Below are 20,661 nucleotides of genomic sequence, written 5' to 3'. Positions count from 1 at the left end.
CTGTGCTGAATCAGGCTGCAATAAGTGCTGAAGTTTACCTGGCAGAAAATACAAGCAAAACACAAGCAGTTTCACTTTCAGTTCTCGACTAAGCCAGGCTCCTTCCTATTTCCTTGTTACTCACACAGCAAATTTCAGAGTCCAAATAGCCCTCATTGGCTGACTTAATTGCTATGCCTATTCATTGGCTGACCTTGTTACCATGTGTCAGCTGAATACCATGGATGCTGGTAGGCAGAGGCAGATTTTTTCCCCTATTATTTTCCTCCCCAAAAACTAAGGTGCGTCTTATACTCCAGAGCATCTAATACTCCAAAACTATAGTACTTCCACACTGAATTACAAACTGTGGTTTCAATATAGCTTTATTGTTTTACTAGTAGCTCACAGTATGTAGTATAATACCGATAGTCCTGGACTTACAAAAACAGTTGGGACTGGAATGTTGGACACAAGTGAGTCATTACATAACCAAACCCAATTTTATGACCATTTTTAACACAGTCAAGTGAAACACACAAGCAAATCCAGTTTCCCGTTGCCTTTACTTGTTGGAAGCCAGCTGAGAAGGTAGCAAATCGCAATTGTGTGATCACTGTTCACTGCAGTGTTGTAAATGTGAGCCAGATGCCAAGCACCCAAATTGTGATTACATGATCATAAATCACTTTTCAAAGTGCCATCATAATTTCAAACTATTGTTAAATGAACACTCATAAATCGAGGTCTGTGTGACATATAATGATTCAGTGCTTGGCAAATTTTAAAATGCTCCATACATTCCAACCTAGATCATTTACAAATTGCCAGTTTATATAGTTCTTAAATGTATATTTTCAAAAGTACATTATTCTACCATTCTGCCTTAATCTAATTGGAACAATCAGACACCTATACTATCATCATTTGTTCTATTTCTTTCATTCACACTTTATTTAGCACTGTCTTTAAAAGACAAGGTAAAGCCAAAATAAAAAAAAATTAATTACACTGGAGATTGTTCTCCGATATGAAATTCACATGCATAAAAAGCATACATTGAATAGGAGCAACTTTTCAGTACAAATCAGGAATGATATCTCCAAAATAAGGTCTATACCTTGAGGGAAGAGCACTTGAAAAGGAAATTATTCAATGGCATATTGCTATTGGTCTGGCATCGTCTTGATCAAACATGTTTAGGAAAGTTCACCGACAAATGAGCGCTGACAAAACCGCAGCAAGAAAATTGCGATGTTGAAATTGCGTCCACAACAGCGCGCCCACAAAAGCGTGCCATCAACAACGCGAAAACAACGTAAGTACCCTATCCCTAACCGTAATCGCGCTTTTGTGGGTGCGCTTTTGTCAGCGCGCTGTTGTGGGTGTGATTTTGATGTCGTGGTTTTCTCGCCGTGGTTTTGTCGGCGCGCTTTTGTCGGGTCACAACAAAGAAAGCAGAGTGAGTAGCAGATAGCTCGAACAGATAATAAGAGCAAAGACCTGCCTGGAAGAATGGAAGGAGAGGTGAGATCAACTGGAAGGGGAGGTGCTATAGCTCTTCTGACTCTGGGGGCTCAGCGGACTGCGAGAGCCTGGCTACCACCCGGGTCAAAGCCCTGTTTTCGGCCAGCAGTTGCTCATTCATCTGCCTCAAAGTGTGAATCTGTTTGAGCTGGTGAAGGTTCTGTAAAGTGAGATATGGAGGAGATAGACAAAGACAAAACAGAATATAAAAAGCACAGAAACGTGAATCAATTGACAAGCGTGAGGGGGGAGGAAAAGAGCAGCAATGAGAGGTGGACAGCAGTGAAATTGCAAAAGAAACTCAACAGCACACTGAAGTGTTAGAAACACTGAAAAGAAGCCAAAGACACCGTTCCTTCTGCTCACTATTCAAATTTAAGGGTAAATTCATCATCATGAGGTAAACAATTTTGTGGCTCTAAAAGCAATTAAAGAGAGACAGTTTGGTGTGGAGTTTAAGGCAACGTATTAGAAATCCAGAGACCGTGAATTAGAGTCCTGTCTTAGGTACAAAGCCAGCTGGGTGACTTTGGATCAGTCAATCTCTCTCAATCCTAGGAAGCAAGCAATGGCAAATCATTTCCAAAAAAATCTCACCAAGAAAACTGCAGAGAATTATCCAGGTTATTGTCAGGAGTCAAAACTGGCATATGCATATGTGCACATATGTACACAAACTTGATTATACCTGTAATCAGGGCAATTCTAGGCATAACATTTTTCCCACTGTCAATTAATGAAAGATTGTCACTAAGAGCTGGATGCAAAAGTTAAAGTATCTTCATGAATCTCTTGATCTGACTCTTCCCATCAAAAGCAACTTTATATATTGAAGGAGCAAGAGCCAAAAAGTGTCAGAATATCTAGCAATATTTGAAAAGAAGAGTGAATTTGTACGTTAGTAAAATGCTTGTACAAGCTCTGAAATCTTTCAGTTTGTCTGTGCTGTGTTTATAATGCCCTTTCCAGTTAATCGTTCAAGCATTAGGCATCATTTGGGTTGAATCTTTTAAAATACAAAATTTCAATTTTAAAATATGTGAATAGTTGAATCAACTTTATTAAGAAATACAAATAAAATTTGAGACCTTTATTTTCTTCAAAAAGTATTTATCATAATAAAGAGATTTCTAGGTTTATTTTTTTTTAGAATTTTATAAAATTTAATTTAGGATATAACCTTTATATAAGAAACTTTTTTTCTAAAAGGAAATATGTTCAAAGTATGTTCAATAATATAGTTCCTCTAAAACAGTGTGGAAGTTGGAATGAGGTTAAAAAAAACTCTGAATACTTCAAGCAGCACCTACTTAGGCCACTAAACCTGTCTATGACAGATTTGTGTTATCTTAAGAAAATGAAAATGAGTTATTTATGTAATAACTCAAAGTGTAAATGAGGCAGAATGCAGAAATGCAAAACAATTTAAAAGACAGTCACTATAATTATATTCTCTAGCATATTAATGGCATATTAATGCTAGAGAATATAATGCTAAATGAATGTTTACATCCAAAATAAATATATCCTTGCAATAACAATTTCCAGGGAAGTTACTATACAGTAAATCTAACATAGTAATCTTGCTTTTGGTGGTTTTTTTTGGTGATGATTAGAATAGTTTATAAGGGTATGTAGAAGCAACCAGTTTCCAAATTACAAACTATAACTCTAATTATATTCAATTACAGGCTCCACCTCTTTATTATTTCTGCAATTTCAAATACATTAACTAAATCTTGCTTCACATAAATAGCCATTTTATTTCATACTCCTAGAAATCCCCAAACAGCCATGATTTAGGCTAATCTTCAAAGCCACTCATGCTCAGCAGAAATGCATCTGAACATTTGTGCTTCTTACTCTTTTATTTTTAAAGCACTCTTTGTTCTGCCAAGGATATGATCAGATAAGAGATAGCCTAGCCCACAGTTGGCATGGTGAGAGAGGCAAGAGGCTCAGAAGAGATTCTTCCTAGGCTGTAATGGAGATGGGGAAGGGGAGGAATTATACTTTCAGTCTTGCAAGATTGATGCCGGCTTTGCAGGGTAGATCAGATAGGAAGCACAATCAGATGAACTAATTCTACTCAATTTAAAGTTACATTGCCAAAAACTTGCAAGTCTGACAGAACTTGCCTCTTACCCCACCCACTATTCACCTGCTGTCTCTTATCTGACCATTCCCTTGGCACCATCTCTTGGCCTAATCTCCCAAAGTCTTTTCCACATACCATCACAGCAATTCACATATAATTTACTGCGATGTGTGTGTGTGAGAGAAAGAGATTCATTTTCCTGTTGGGTGATGGCAGTATACAAATCTGCCATGCATTCAATTCTGTTGAAATTAAGAGGGGGAAAAACTGTTTTACCTGGCGTTTGCAACCTCCTCTTCCTCCTCCCTACCACAATTTTTAGCTCACCTTTATTTTGATAGATATCTGCTGAACAGTAGCAGTCTAAAATTCTGTTTTATATGTACTGGCAGTCCTTTTTATCTATTAGACATATCTCTCAACTTTGTATTAGAGGAGGGACTGTGTGACAGGTTTTGAATTGACTTTTAAAAGCACCTTGCACTACCTCTGAATGTTTCAGAACATTCCTCTGAAACTGTGGTTGGCATCAGTGGTGGGTTGCGGATTCCATTCCAACCGGTACGGTTGGAACGGGCTTGCCGGTGTCCATGTGGATGTGCGTGCGCACACGCACACAGTGCATGCATGCATCTTGGTGCTTCTGTGAGCCTCCACAATGCTCCAGCTGTTCAACGGAGCATCGTGCAGGCGCTGTACATGCTGTGCGCGGCATTGAAGACGTAAAAGGACGGTAAGAAGAGAGGGTGGGCGGGTGGGCCCTCCAGAGCACTGTACAGGAACGGTATCTGGTGCTCCAGGCTGGCTCTGGTATGCCCGTTCCGGGGCATACAGCCTGCAACCCATCACTCGTTGACACCCATTACAGTAGTCTTAATCTACTCTGATGTAAAACCATGAAGCACAAACCATTACAATCACAATATATGTAGTTCAGTAAGCCAAAATCTTTTTCCTATTATTCTGAGGAATATTGGCAACAAACAGCCTTAAGAGTTTTATGACACTGCTTGAATCAGATATCAGTTTAGTTTTTTATGTCCCTTTGTAAGCAAGCTGCAGGCAGTAAGAAAAAAAAGTTGTTATACAACAGAATAGGAATGTGATTCAAAAGTGAGCTTTTTGAAAACTTAATAAGCCTAAATGAAATAACAGCACTGGCAAGACTGAGGTAAAATGTAAGTATATTTGCTATATTAAGTCAAGGTGACTCTAGTACAAAAAGAAACTGCAGACAGATATAGCATATGGTGCAAGAATGGATGTCATTCAAAAGACGTAGACACAATGAAAATTGTGTTTATTATTCTCTCTGTCTCTGTCTCTTTGTCTGTCTCTGTCTGTCTGTCTGTCTGTCTGTCTCTATCTCTCTCTCTCTCTCACACACACACACACCAGTGGATACTCATGAATAAGGCCATCAAACGTCCACATTTACAGTAGGTTATTTTAAAGGTCTTTTTTTTAAGAAAAAAAAACATTTGCTAGTTATACGGTAGGAAGGCACAATGTAACTATAGCAGAATCCTGATATTTCTTCTAATATTGCACGTTATCAACAACAGATCAAAATACATTCCCATTTCAATTCTTTAAGAGTTCATCTATAAATACATTCAATCATGTGGAATGATGTATATCAAGTTAGGTGATGCTGTCCTTCTCTTGCAGCTGGATTGTAATGTGAGCTACTGAAATGTCTTCTTTTAAAGAGACAGAGTTCAATTTAAATTGAGCTCAGCTTCAAAAAAAATCATACAGTAAAATCAATTTAAGTGTTTCCTTTAAAGGTTTTTCTGCAACTGGAACCATCTCTAGTAAGTCAAGAAATTGCTTTCCTCGCTATCATATTTTTAAAGGTTTAGGAATTCGTATTCTTGAAACAAAAATATTTCAGAAGCCAAGAAATCTTAAATTTCCTCTTATATAATAGGAAAATAAGTACCAGGAGACAAACAAAAGAAAGGCACAAATAACGTATTATTCGGAGTATATATATATATATCTTTTCCCTCAAAAAAGAACCTGAAAATCTGGGTGCGTCTTATACACTGAATACAGCATTTTTTGTCTCCTGAAACCCTTCACCAAAATGGCCATATATAGCTTTTAGAAGGCTTTCAGAGAGCTCCTGGGGGCTGGGAGGGCAGAAATGAGCAAAAAATGAGTTATTTTTTTTATCAATTTTGCCCCCCAGCCCCTAGGAGCACTCTATAAGCCTCCTAAAGACTACCCATGCCCCTTTCTTGACAAAAAATGGGCCCGTTTTCACGAAAAATGGGCCATTTCTTGCTCACTTTTGCACCCCCCCCCCCGCAGAAGTACTCTATAAGCCTCCTAAGGGCTATTCATGCTCTTTTTAAAACAAACAGGCCCGTTTTTACGAAAAATGGGCCGTTTTTGGGAAATTTGCAGGGTACAGAAACTTTTTTTAAAATTTGCCTCTTCAAAACCTTGGTGCGTATTATACTCTGAAAAATACGGTACAGTGTTATCCTATAAAATCAGATTTATCAGGCCACTAAGGGCAGCGTAACATATCACTTCAGTAACCAGAAATTGCAATAACAGGAGAATGACAGTTTTTCAGAGCAGGTGTTTAGAGAGAGGGGTATTAAGCAAGAGTAGATACTTTAGAGGACAATTTCTGCTACAACCACTCAAGCACTAAGTAGCTTTTTGTTAAATCTGAAAAGAACTGAAAGCCCAATAAAGAAACAAGAAAACCAGAAGCCTGACAATATCCTATCAATGAATCCACTGATATCAAGAGATTTTTCCCCAAATTGTGACATGGACTAGACATATTTCAAGACTAGGGGTGATGATGAGAGGGAGGCAGGGAGGGAGGGAGGGAGAATGAATTATGCAGGTATAATTTCCCCTTTGAGATCAGGTCTACAGCTCGGTAGTTTGAGACCTGAATGCTGTGAGATGGAGTAGCTCCTGTCACTTGTCATGAACTTAGCAGTCAAAAGCATGCAAATACGAGTAGATGAATAGGTGCTGCATATAAGCACTGGGAAGATAACAGTGTTCTATCTTTAGCCGTATGCTTTGTGCAGCGGTGTGATGTCATGTTGGCCAAATGATTGCAGAAATGTCTCCGGATAACATTGGCTCTTTGGTTTCAGAAAAGGGAGATGAGCACCGCCCTCTAAAGCTGATGACGACTAGTGAGGTAAAACCTGTGGGGACACCCTTACCTTTACCTTTTTAATAGTTGCTTTGGAGGAGGAAATGGATGCAGGATTGTTTTGTTTTGTTTTGGTGTATCTAAAAGTTTGAGTGATCTTTGAAATTTTTTTTTGATGTGCTTCTATAGTTTATTGAGCAGCTGGTTCCATTATAAAGCAGCATGTTCTAACATGGTCATTTAGAGAGTATAAAGATTGAGTAAAGTTTCTATATAAAGATATTCTGGGTACATTTCCAAAATTCCTACATTTCCAAAAGCTAGGGTTCATGAAGACTGGACCTCTTAAGATTATTTATAGAAGCCTCCATGCTAATTAAAGAAAAAAAAATCTTCAGTTTATGCCAATATCTCAGAAAACAGAAACCTGACTAGTAGATATACATTTGAGAAGAGCCAGGACTGGCATCTCCAGTATTTAAATAAAATCCCTTGATATTTTTCCCATCCACAAGAGAAAGGGTGACAGATCAAGTGCACCTCTGTCAACAGCTACTGGCTGGAAAACAGGTGAAAAGGTAGACAGACATTTCTAAAGACAGCAAAGGGACAACATACAACCTTTGTCATCATGACTTCTGTTTGGTAGTTTTGATAGCTTCATGTTGTACAAAACATGGACATTATCACATTATTACTAAAACATATTCAACATCTCTCTGTTTGTTTCTGATCCCAATTCGAAGATACAGATTTTAACTGTAGAGATCCTGTGGGAGGTACTTACTAAAGTGCAGCCCTATGACTGGGAAGACCAAATTTCCATTATGAGATTTGGCCAGTTGCTCTTACTTTACTCAGGCCACCTAATATGTCCTTATTGGACACCTATCTTTATTGTAAGGACAAAACAAAAGATTCATATAATAAACTGCCTTGAGCTGAAGAAAATGTGGGATATCAAATAAACCAACAGAACATATATGATGATATATTGGAAAGATGCCTGTTTTTACATGTTCCCATTCACATGATTAAATCTGAGACTTTGCTTAAGATACCATCTTTACTGAGGTATATTAAGTGGGCAGTCTTGGAACAGGACATTTATGAAAAAGTTCCTCAAATGAGGTCACATGGCTCCTACTTTTTAACACTTTTTGCTGCAATAGAACTTTATAAATTATGTTCTTTCTACAATTTTATAGCTACACTTTTAATGTTGCTTTCAATTTCAGTTTGCATACTTTCAGTTTAAATTTTAGATTTGTTTTTAAAGTTTTGTAATCTGCCCTGGAAAAAATTGTTTTGAAAGGTGGATTATGAACTTTTCAAATATTTAAATGTATACATTAGCATTTTATAATTATGGTGAGGTTGGTTGACATAGAATTTTAAAAAGTGACTCTAAAAAACAAACTCTGAAATCTCCCAAATCTCTGAATCCTCACAGATATTCCATTTCACATAAAATCTGAGGTAGGGATCCTTACTGTGGAATCATGCTTCACCCAAAACAAGTGTTCATGACTTTCATACATAATTACCAATTATATATTTAATTTATGCAGTAATTAAGGATAGAGAAAATACATGTAGCAAAGGAAATTCAACTAAATATTATTAGTAATAATTTCAGAAGACACAATAAATTTCTTGCAAGGAAATTGGATATTGGCTCTGTTCAATGTCAATACCGTTGAGACGTATGTTTTAATATATTGATGCTAGGTTAAAAAGTTCAAACTACATTATTCCCATATATTTTAATATGTACCAAATTTATATATGAATAATTGTGGATACTGACCCTGGATATCATAGTAACAATATATGTTAAGACACATACACACACACACGTATGTGCATATGTATGTAAGATCATATAACAATCAAAGTCAATGTTTCCCAAGTGTAGTAGCAATTTTCTGCCATTGGCCTTTAATACCCAGAATTTGCCTTTCGGCATGGCCATTGTTAAGAATACTGGGAGTTGAGGGCCATACATCTAAAAATTGCCAGGACTGGGAAACATTAAGTTTCTAGGTGCAGAAACCACAAAACATTGCTTAGTAACTTATCTATCTTTTAAAATACCCAAAATGATTGTTTATATTTAATGCACTTAAAATTATTGACAAGAAGTTTCATTTACTATGTAATAGCACTAAATCTAGCCTTAAAGCTGCAATTCTTATGACTTTTCCGAATACATATACTTAAAACAGTAATATCTAAGGCTTATTTTAATCTTTCATTTACCATTGGTTTTTGGAAACAGCTTCTTGTTTATTTATTTATTATTTATTTATTAAATTTATACATATTTATAATTCTACAAGTAATAGAACTATTGCATTTCCAGAGAACATTTCTCCACTAAAACTATGGAAAACCTTTTTGATAATATGAACTGATCTCCTTCCCAGTGCTTCATATTAAAAGAATCAATCAAATAGGAATAAAAGCTTCATTTTTATAAATCATAAGAATTCAGGTATATCCAAAGGCAAGGCATTTGAACAAGGAATGTAATAAGAAAGACTAAAACATTTGTCTTGCAAGGAGGAAAGTCTTTTACAAGTAAAATACTGTTTCAACTTTTAATTAACATTCAGTTGAATCAGTAGGCCAGTATTAGAAAGGATTGGAGGGAATCGTTAGTAGCCAAGTTTAAACACAATACAGGCACAGATAATGATGTTTTGATAAAAATGCTGCAGAATAGATTGCACCAAAATTTGGACAAAAATATTAGAAAATGCTTCCAACTCAACCAGAAAAGCATAAGGATACCAATTAGCTAGCACTGCTATTTTGAATGAGTGAATTTAGTTAGAAGATTTGAACAAGATTTTAATTATGATTAATGCTATTCCTACACTGCAATTTAAAAGATGCTGCTGGATTTAGAAAATGGCAAATAAATGATACATTTTATTACCTTCATCTCTTCTTCCATTTCAGAAAGTTTCCGTTCAAGGACTCGTTTTTCCTGTTCAGGAAATATTTTCACAGTGATCATCTTTCATGAGATTTGAGAAAGTACAAGAAATCTCATAGGCTTAAGGGTTTTCAAACACAATATAGTCCTACTCCAAGGCAAAAAAAATTGTGCCATATAATACTTCCCCTTTCTCAACTCTTATTCCTATTATTCTTTCCTGTTTCTTTCAACCCCAACTTTGAACAGACACACTAGCTGTGTTCTTTCAGTTTTTGATTCTATTTGTTTCTTCACATAACTGCACACTCAGACCAAATCTAATTTCCACATCTCACTGACAAGATAGGTTTTTTGTACTTAGATAACAAAAATGACACTGAAAAGGGCCAAATTCTTGTAGTTCAAGTAGTTCTTGATTTACGACCACAATTAGGACAAGTAATTCTGGTCATAAGTCAAGTCACCAGGGTGCAAATCCATCTTAAACAACAAAGATTGGCAAAAAAAGTCAGAAATTGTGATCATATGTCCATGGAACACCGCAACTGGTTGTAAATGTGTGCTTGTTGCCAAATAGTCAAATTGTGATCATGTGACTGAAGATGGAGTGATGGTTGTAAGTTTCAATTCAGGTGATAACTGACATTTTCAGAGCTTTGTTAAATAGTTGTTAAACAAGGACTATTTGTATGCTGAAAAAGTTTTTTCAAACAATTATTCTCAAAAGTAACCCTTTCAAGTAATTGGAATATCAGATATTAATGCTGTACTTCAATGTATTTTTAACAATTTTGAAACAAATAATTATTCTTACTTCAGGTTTTCAAAATCAAAATGTAATCAATAAATACTCTATTTGTTATATAGCATTAACTGCCATACAATCAGAACTATGTCTAATATATAATGTTATATTGATCAAACTGCAAAATCCTGGCAGTTATAATGAACTTTTTAAAAAATAAAATGCTTTAAAGTTAATAAAAATATCAGTAAGCTAGCCTGAGAGCTTATTTTCTAAGCATAAGTATCAGCTACCATTTTTTGAGGACAAGCCCTATTCCCCACCACCCTAAACCAATTAGGAAAGCAATTTCCAGCCGTTGTACCATGTATTCCATTACAAATAGCATATAGCATCTTTTGTGGCTAGAAGTGGTGTTGTCAAATTCATTTGTTGAATTTTACTTCACTGTAAACAATCACCTCCACTCCAATTAGCTACTGTGTCCTGTAGCAGGTTCTACACAATGGATACCCTGGGCTATCCTCCTCTCCAGAAAGTAGGAACTTGAGATTCTCCCCCCCCCCCCTAATTTTATTCTACCTGCTCTCCTCCTTAGTTCTACTCTATTCATCTGCCTGCTCTTAGTATGTCTAAATCCTTAGCAATTATGAATAAGGGTAGAAAAGGAGCCAAAGAAAAGAATGGTCAGGTTGCTCTGGGCCTTTTTCCTTAACAATTTAACTGTTGTATCAGTGAAAAGCTGAAGCTTTTTTTAAAAAAATTCACCAATTAGCCAAAGAAATGGTAGATTTTCCCCTCCCCCACCTTTTCTGGATAAGGTGAAATTTATTAGTGCTCTATCAGTTTCCCCTTCTAGTCAAGTGACAAGAATGGAAAAATGGTCCCTCTTTTCCTTCACCACCATATCCGTCACATCATATAGGAAGGGAGAATAAAAGGGTGAGTTTGTAGAAGACGCTCCCACAAAATCGGACAGAACACCATGCTGTCAATAAAGAACAAAGGACTGAAATCTGGAAAGCAATTTCTTCAGATGCCTTCATTTCCAAACAGTTTACACAGAGAGCAGCCAAATAGCTTAAGATGCAGTGTAGAAATATTTTGAGAATTCAGTAAGTAACTTCAGGGGCCAGATATTATCCAAAAATAATTGGATGCTTTTGGAATCTTTTGTTAGGAAAAGAATACTCTTTCTGTTTTGCTGCTTGGTTTTAAAAATATTTATACAATCCAAGTACGATTCTGAAAACCAGTAAAGACATACCCTTTTTTCCATCTCAAGCATACTTGAACGATCTGAAGTTTTCTCCTGTTTCTGCTATTTAAAACAAACAAACAAAAAAAACCACTTTGTTACAAAGTAATAATTTTTGCAATATTGTTTAAAACAACAATCAAGTATTTATTAGAAATCCAGAGCATACAAAGATTATTGCACTCAGTGTTTTTTCAGGTATTATTAATTCTCTTATCAACAATAATAAAACTTTTTTTAATTTCCTGCTTGTTTTTTTTTAGTACATGATTTCCTAGAGTTTCTTCACCTGAGCTAGTTTGTCCATTTTTGACTTAATATCTGCGAGTTCCGTCTGGGCATCTTGCAGTTTAGATTTCAGTTTCTGGTTTTCAGACAGGGCACTCTCATAGAGCTAAACAGAAAAAAAGAAAATAAAATTGGAATTTTACCTCAGTATTGGATAATATTCCACCTATTGAACAATCGATGGTGACTTATTGGAGAATGATAGCTTGCAAGACTTGCTATTCCAGATCCTTTAGAAGAGCAAGGTTTACAGCTCAATTAATTTTAGAAGAGCAAGTTTTACAGCTCAATTAATTTTCAGTCAACATCTTCAGGTAACTGTATAATTTCATGAGACCCCTGAATCACTCCAGGCACATCTTTTTAGTTCATGTGGAATGAAAGCATGGACTAAAAGTACTTATCATAGCAGGCTTTGAATGTTACCAGATACAATTCAGTTTAAAGTGATTATTTGCACATTATTTCATATACCATTTTGGTTATTGATCGTCCAAGAAAACTAAATATATGCTCAAATGCAACTTGGAAAGTTCTTTAAAAATTAGACATTATATTCAAATTTTACACCAACCTTTTCTTATTCCATACAAAGGGAACCGAATCAAAATCAACAGCTCCATTGAAAAGGCAAACATAGAAATGCAAATACAGTTATTTGTAATACAGTCCAGACACTTTATTAAACTTGTTTGAAGCTGGACTTTAACATCATTTTCTTGATATATTTCTATTTCTGTGTTTTATTGGGGCTTTAAATCTGTATTACTTTATTGGTTTCTTCTCCAATGGTTTCCAGCTACATTCAAAACGGCTTTGTATTAACTGCTAACAAGAAAACAGTGGGAATTAAAGAAGGGCTCAAGACAATCTTATCTAGTGATACAAAAAGGGTCATGTGGGAACTGGATATGCCTGCAAACATCCTCTTTGCAATTCCCAAAGACCTCCAAGTGGGTAAGTTGAATATTTTGTATTTGACACTGGGAAAGGTTAAGAAGAAAATAAGCTCTTAATGTTCTGACTCCCTATTTAAATCTCTTTATCACCTGCCTCCCATGGTACCTGATTCCCCTCGGCATGTGGCATTGAGGTAGTGAGAGACACCTAGCACAGGCTTCAAATGAAAAGAAAGAAAAAGAAAAGAAAAATTTGGCTCACCTTTTTATAATCCTTGCTACTATCATCTTCTGTTCTGCTGCTGAGCGCGGCTCTTCTGGTATAGGCACTGGTGCGGCCTGAGGGTCGATCACTATAGGTGTCACTAGTGCCAGTGCTTGAACTTGCTGAATCCAGCCTGAAGTTAAATATGGTTTAAAGCAGCTTCATTCACTTTCAAAACCATTTACAACTTCACAGGAAAAAAAGTTCTTATAGAAGAGATACTCAATGCAATGACAAAAGAATAACAAACTGCTCAAAGTAATTTACCTGTAACCTAGCAGGGGTAGAAGTGAAAGAAAGAAACGTTCATTCAAAACTGAAAGAATATAATATTAGAAAGACAAAGGAATTCAGGTGAAAGGTGACCATGCTGGTCAGATAAAAGATAGTAGTCATGAAAATAAATACAGGTAGTCCTCCACTTACGATCACAATTGAGCTCAAAATTTCTGTTGCTAAGTGTGACATGTGTTAAGTGAGTTTTGCCTCATTTTACAACCTTTCTTGCCATAGTTGTGAAGGGAATAGGTTATAGGTTAGGTTTATTTCACTTTTATGTCCTATTCCCAGAGGGACTCAGGGCGGCTAACAAACCATGGGGAGGGGATAATACAACAAAAAACAAGGACAAGCGAACAAAATACAAAGACAATTTAAAAGCAATCAACAGCCACACAATTCGAGTGGGGATGGGTACTCATCAGCCCCAGGCCTGTTGGAACAGCCAGGTTTTAACGGCTTTGCGGAAAGCCTGAAGGGTGGTGAGGGTCCGGATCTCCATGGGGAGCTCGTTTCAGAGGGCCGGAGCAGCCACAGAGAAGGCCCTCCTCTGGGTAGTCGCCAATCAGCGTTGGCCGGCGGATGGAATTCGGAGGAGGCCTAATCTGTGGGATCTAATAGGTCTTTGGGAGGTAATTGGCAGCAGGCGGTCTCTCAAGTACCCAGGTCCAATACCATGAAGGACTTTATAAGTGACAACTAGCACCTTGAAGAGTATCCGGAGACCAATAGGCAGCCAGTGCAGCTCGCGGAGGATAGGTGTAATGTGGGGGTACCGAGGTGCACCCACAATCGCTCACGCAGCTGCGTTCTGGACAAGCTGAAGTCTCTGAATGCTCTTCAAGGGCTGCCCCATGTAGAGCACCGAATCTGGCTTCCCCATTGATTTTACTAGCCAAAAGGTGGAATAGGTGATTACATGACATTAGGACACAGCAAAGTCATAAGTGTGAAAAAGGTTATAGGTCAATTTTTTCAGTGCCGTTGTAACTTTGAACGGTAACTAAATGAACTGTTGTAAGTCGAGGACTACCTGTATTAAGCCTCCTGGCTATAGTTCCATAAGCAGTTAAGAAGAGGCAATTAGATGATATAAATAGATATCATTTAATTTTAGATTAAAATAATGATAGATAGATGGATGGACGTTCTAAAAAAGCATGAATTCTGAAAATCTTACCTGGAGAGTCTTTCATGCTGTAAATAGATATAAAAGAAGCTCAGATTAGCAGTGACAATAAATAGTTTTAGCATTATAGCTGGAAAGCTGAAAATATGATTATGAAAGGAAATGACAAATAACATAAATCCAGCAGCACAATATCTCTGAAATTCATTTATAAAATCTTTGAACTATTAAAAATATTGCAAAATACTGCAATATACCAATAATAGCAGATATTTCTGGCAACATCAGGATAACTGTGGTTAGACTAAAGCATCAACATGAATTTTAAAGAAAGTGTTTAAATGGAACATATTTATATTAAATAAATGCAGAAGTGCAGTATTAACTGAAGATCTTTTAAAAGGTTGAAATCTCATTCTTATATGACTAACTAGCATACAGTCTCACAGTTAAGCATTTGTCATTTGTTACAGAAGATGAAACACATATTCACATTCAGATAAGTACACTATTCTTTCTGGAGATCTAATGTCTAATGCCAAAGATTTTTCATATATATATATATATATATATGAAAAATCTTTGGCATTAGACATATATATATATATATATATATATATATATATATATATATATATATATATATATATATATATATATATATATATATATATATATATATATCAAAAGAGTATATTTGTCAAAGTAAGTGGTTTGTTTTCACATTATATAAATAGTTATAGAAAAATCTATGAGCATTTATCTACAAGAGAAATCTTTATGCACATGCAGAGATATTTTCATAAATAACTGAAAAACAGTCTTTTATCTTTTCTGATAAATTCTGAGGTAGTGTTTGTATATTATTAGTTCTTTAATGTAATTTTTTAAATCAAAATTTTCATGTTTTTCATCTTAAACAAATCACATTCTGTATTTTAAATAGAAAATGTACTACAGTTACTGTTAACCTAAGCAATGATCACATTCTGATGTACAGCTGCTTTTATTTCTTTTCAACTCTGAAACAGAACTTTAAAAATTTCTGTACATACTATAAAATTGACACCAAAGAAAAATATGCTCTAAACTTTTCTTTATAAACTGAGTAACTTAGAAAGCAATTATATAAAATAATCTAGGCTTTAGGATTCAAAGCCAGATTAGCTTTCTAAATTTCATACTCAACTTAAATTTATAAAGTAAATTATTTAGAAGTAAAACATCATTTTATGCAGTTTTAAAAGTCATGTTTATTTTAACAAACAAATTGTTTTCTGGCCATCAACATTCCATTATCCAACATTTGGATATTTTTCCGACAATGGCTCTAACAAGTTTTGCTGCTTAGAATAACTTAATACAGTTCACCATTATTTTCTATGAATCTTAGCCCAAGTTTCTTTTTCCAAAAATAGACAAATGCGGAGGTATATGAAAACTCATATCTATGCTTAACAAAATAAAATTATTTTTAATGAAAGTTTTCCATAATATGTCAAATACGGAGATTATCCACTTGAAGTATTATAATGTAAGTACTTATATTCTACAAAGCAAAATAATAGCATCTAGCCATCCTTGTTTGGGCTTGCAAGTTAAACTGGACTGAGGCTGGTTAGGACTTGGTTGGAAGATCACAATAGAATTCCTTTGTAGCTGTAAACTACACTGGGAAGTAAAAAAAAATATTCTGGAAGAATGCAGCAGGAAATGATTTCTCTTATGCAGAAAATTGCATGGATAGGACCAGGTAGCTGCCAATCAAGCACCACTAGGGAGATTTTACTTAGAATACTTTCAAACAGAAAAATTGTCAAAAGAGGAAGCATAATTCCAATCGAAGTACTGAGGCAGGCTAGTTTTCTCAGATAACATTGCTTTGAAGTAAGTATCTTCTCTGTGTAAATATGCAGCATTCATCTGTTTAAGAGGAGTACACTGCAAGGACTGTATTTACTCAAAAGAAAGATAATCCTGCATTTCCAGCAGCTTTCCTGTTTATTCTATTATCAGTACATCTCCTATTTTAAAGACAAATTGTAGGAAAAAATAATCTTTCTGGCAGACAAAGTTGGTATATTGTTCTCAAGCCTATCATGTATTCAAATATAAATATAAAAAAAGTCTGTGTGAGTGTATGCATATGTATAATTTATAATTTCTATGATTGAGGAATAGTAGATATGGCATCTTTCCCCAGTAGTATTTTACTGAAAACGTATGTCCAGTTTTACATTTTAATTAAATACTTTTTGAGCATTACATGACAATATAGTTTAGATGCGATACAAAGAGAAATCAGTACACAGTTACAGCGAACAGAATGAAATAATTTCTTAAAGCAAGAGCTTTAATGCTGACCACACTTTTCAGGAATTATGTTCATTGAAACAGAAAGAATTGTATCTTAGCTTTTGCCAAATTAGTCAAGTGAATAAAAAAAACTACGTAAATCACAGGAAATTATTTGACCTTTCCTATAGTACCCTTTGGAAAGCTGTAACCTCTTCTGTACTTGTAATCCTTACCAGTACTTGGTTTGTTTTTATCCCACATAAACCACAATTGCATAACCATGTTTTTAAATCTAAAGATGAGACAAGAATAAGTTTCTGTGTTGTAGACTACTTTTTTATTTAAAGCCAAGTCTCTACTTAATGCAGTATTGTTAACGGATGCATTTTAATCAAAACTGCAAAGCAGCTTGCATGATATATCTGGAAAATTGCTTACAGGTTTTCTCAAAGAAAATAAAAGGCAAATATTAATTTTGTATGGCAATTAGAACGTTAGGTAAAGAAAATAGACCTTTCCTTATTTGTTTTGGTGCCTTCAAATCAGTCTAATTTCTGACAAATGTGTGGACAAGTTTTCTTTACAAAATTTCAAAAGTGGTTTAGCATTGCTTCCATCCTAGGACTGCAAGGTAATGACTGGCCCAAGGTTGCCCAGCTGGCTTCGTGCCTAAATGGAACTAGAAGTCACACTCTCCCAGTTTTTAGCCTGAGACCTTTAATCACTAGGGTAGATAACAACATAAGGCTGCCAAAATTATAGAAGTCTACCATTGATGATGGTCCACAAACTGTAATCAGTACAGAATGTTACTGCTCTCTCTGAATTTAGGCTATTAATAGAGTTGAAAGGGAATCTTGAAAATCACATCATAGCATAACAAAAACAATATGTGTTTCTTTGTACATTAGTGTCTTCTACATCCCTCTGTAAGAGTAGATGCAGGAAACAAAAAGAGGGAATGTGTCAAACACTTAGCTAATAACTGTGAGTTTATATTTTGTTTTCTGGATAGAAAGCTGCCGCAAAACCAAAAGAGAAGCAACAGTTTAAAAGCAGTAATTTAGCCAATCTACAGAATACTAAAAAGAGCCCCTGAGAGAATTTTCCCAAACTCTTTTTGGCTGACCCAACTGTGAGCCTGTGGCAGTAGTGAAATAAAGAAAAATGGACAAATGAAACTGCATTGCTATGTATTTTTTAGTTTTATTGTGCTTCCTTTATTTCTGTTTTTAATAAAAAGGAACAGGGCTAGGTACTGGAAATTATTTTGCAATGTTGACAACAAAGGGATTGTAAAGAGCCAGTAAAAACATACCGTTTTGATTGTAGATATGTGTAGGATTATGGGACATTACAAACTTACTTTTAAAATCCAAAAGCATTCACAGATGGCATAAGTGTAATTAAAAGCATATTCTTGCAATTTTTACAAGAATGCAATTTTGAAATGGGGAACAAGGGCATAAATAGCTATTTACTCCCCCTCCAAGAAAAAAACTTCATTAAATTGGCTTCAATTATTTACTTCTGTTACTAGTACTTAAGCAGTGGTGAGTTTCAAATCTTTTTAGAACCTCTTCTGTAGGTGTGTCCTGCTTTGTGGGAGTGGCTTGCTGACCATGTAACCAGGTGGGAGTGGCTTGCCAGTCATGTGACTGAGTGGGAGTGGCTTGGCAGTCATGTGACTGGGTGGGCGTGGTCAACTTGTAAAATGTGGTGAAACTCACTTAACAACGCTTTTGCTTAGCAACCAAAATGTTGGCTCAGAAACTCTGGCATTTGAAGCACGCAAGTCTTAAAGCTGTCAAGTTACAAGATCTTTGCACCCCTAACCCTTTAGAAAAAAAACCCCAGGGGTGTTCAAACTTGACAGCTTTAAGACTTGTGGACGTCAACTCCCAGAATTCTTCCTCTCGCTCTTCATCTTGATGATGTGCGGACGGGCGGGGGGAGGGAGCTGGAACCGGTTCTAAACGGCAGTGTAGGTTTGTGGAACCTCTTCTATAGAAGAGGTTAGAACTGGCAGGAACCCACCCCTGTACTTAATCCAAAAAAGGAACAGGGAAAGGAGAAGACTCTCATATGTATGTTTTTGCAAACAAAAAAGATTCCAATACAATTTCCAACAGCTGGGTTCAAAGATTACAAAAATACTTTAAACTCTGTACAGAATTTCTTTTGCATCATGGTGTTCTAAATATTGTGCCCAACTATTGTGCTCCAATGCAGGAAATAAGCATACGCATTCCTAATACAGTTAAAATTGCCTAGAATTTGCCAGCCAGCATAGTGGGAGTTGAAATCCATATGTCTTAAAGTTACCAAATTTGAGAAACATCATTTTCAAATTGATCTCCTTTTTCTCAAGTTCTTGTTATATTTTTGTCTGTACCCTAAATGCATTTTAAGTATTTTAAGTAAAGAACTAATTTAGTGTGCTACTTTAGAAAGCCTTGAAAAACTCTAAAGCAAAAAGAAGGAAGGTTTAAGCACATTCTTATTTTACTATTAATATGCAATTTCTATTTCTATTAGAAAATTATTTTCTAATTCAACACTGCCCTTCAGTTAAACATTAAAAATTATGAAATATGTCATAGCTTTTTTATAATATTCTGTCATTAGTAATAAAAGTAAACCTTAGCAGGAAAATATGAATTGGAAAATATCAAGGAAGGAACAATTAAGTACATGATTGTTAACATAATTATGCACAATTGTTCCTTCTTTGAGGTTTTCCAACTCATATTTTCTTGCTAAGGTTCACCTTTTACTACTAATGATTATGCGGCGATAGTATATGATTTATTATATAATTTCAACTTCTATTGTTACTTCATTAACTAATAGTTTTAATTCCAATAAGTCAAGCCCAACATGGGTTTAACATTTAATAAATAGATAATCAGACTCAAATCTGATGAATAAGATTATCTAAATTTATATTACAAGGTTATAGTTGTGCTTATTTTTCTCATTTTGTTCTCCTGGGGGTCATGAATTCAATAAGCATACATGCTATGAAAACTGGGCCTTCTCCCTTAAATGCCATTTAGTGTTAACATCCAAAAAATGCAAAATAGACAACACCCAAATTGTGGCCCACACCTGGAAATTGTTCCCTGAGGATAGGATAAGTATATACAAATATACAGCGAAAGAAATCTCGATTAATGGAGCCTGGTTTCCTTCCTTAATTAGTTCTGGTTTATTTAGTCTTTATTCTCTCTTCTGAAGCCAAAAAGAACATTTTTACTGAAAAAGCTGAAAAACGTTGTCAGATGTTACAATTAGCAATCATACAGCTGAACTCTTTATTATGTTGTTTTACATTTGCTTTAAAGCAAAGGGCTATGCATTTATACAGGAAACACGTACCTGACCTGAAGATTATTCTTCTGTTCACAGTTGAACTATGAAGGACTAGACCCGACGTTTTAGTATTTTGGAAATTCTGAGTGGTTGGAATCTGTTTTCTTAAACAGATTAAAGGAAGGAAGGAAGCCTTAAAAGGTCTTCTCTTATTTCTTAATTTTTGTAGTCAGCATCTTCTAGAAATGAAACTGCATTCAATATATGCCTTCAAGTAACATTATTGGTATTGTTGCTATTGTGTCTTACATCTGACCTTCCCTTGGGCAAATTATTAGGCAAAGGAACAGACAGGTCTTTCATCTCACACAGAACAGCTGTTCATATAAATATATCACTGTAATTCTAATATGGTGTTTATGGGAGTAATATAAAGTGTTTTTAACATCAATAATGTACAATATTTATGAATTTTGATTTTGATAAGAAAAAGAGAAG

At 35.3% G+C, this 20,661-nt stretch overlaps 1 protein-coding gene across 12 annotated transcripts in view; it reads right to left on the bottom strand.

Annotated features, from left to right (window-relative positions):
- PPP1R12B (protein phosphatase 1 regulatory subunit 12B) overlaps positions 1–20,661 on the bottom strand; it is a 112,449-nt gene that overhangs the window by 9,715 nt on the left and 82,073 nt on the right. For 4 of the 12 annotated variants that reach the window (XM_087720200.1, XM_087720201.1, XM_087720209.1 and 1 more), the window contains 6 exons: positions 14,602–14,618; positions 13,140–13,275; positions 11,980–12,084; positions 11,700–11,753; positions 9,685–9,735; positions 1,487–1,666 (listed from right to left, as the gene is read on the bottom strand). In XM_087720200.1, coding sequence (XP_087576326.1) covers positions 1,532–1,666; positions 9,685–9,735; positions 11,700–11,753; positions 11,980–12,084; positions 13,140–13,275; positions 14,602–14,618 — 498 coding nt within the window. In that variant the 3' untranslated portion in view covers positions 1,487–1,531. The remainder of the gene's footprint in view (positions 1–1,486; positions 1,667–9,684; positions 9,736–11,699; positions 11,754–11,979; positions 12,085–13,139; positions 13,276–14,601; positions 14,619–20,661) is intronic. The other 8 variants (XM_087720203.1, XM_087720205.1, XM_087720211.1 and 5 more) reach the window with 5 other exon arrangements.

This window comes from Thamnophis sirtalis, unplaced genomic scaffold (assembly GCF_051295495.1).
Source record: "Thamnophis sirtalis isolate CommonGarterSnake01/CBP01778 unplaced genomic scaffold, rThaSir2_p1.2 scaffold_7, whole genome shotgun sequence".
NCBI classification, from domain to species: domain Eukaryota; kingdom Metazoa; phylum Chordata; class Lepidosauria; order Squamata; family Natricidae; genus Thamnophis; species Thamnophis sirtalis.
This window is presented reverse-complemented; position numbering and strand designations above follow the sequence as displayed.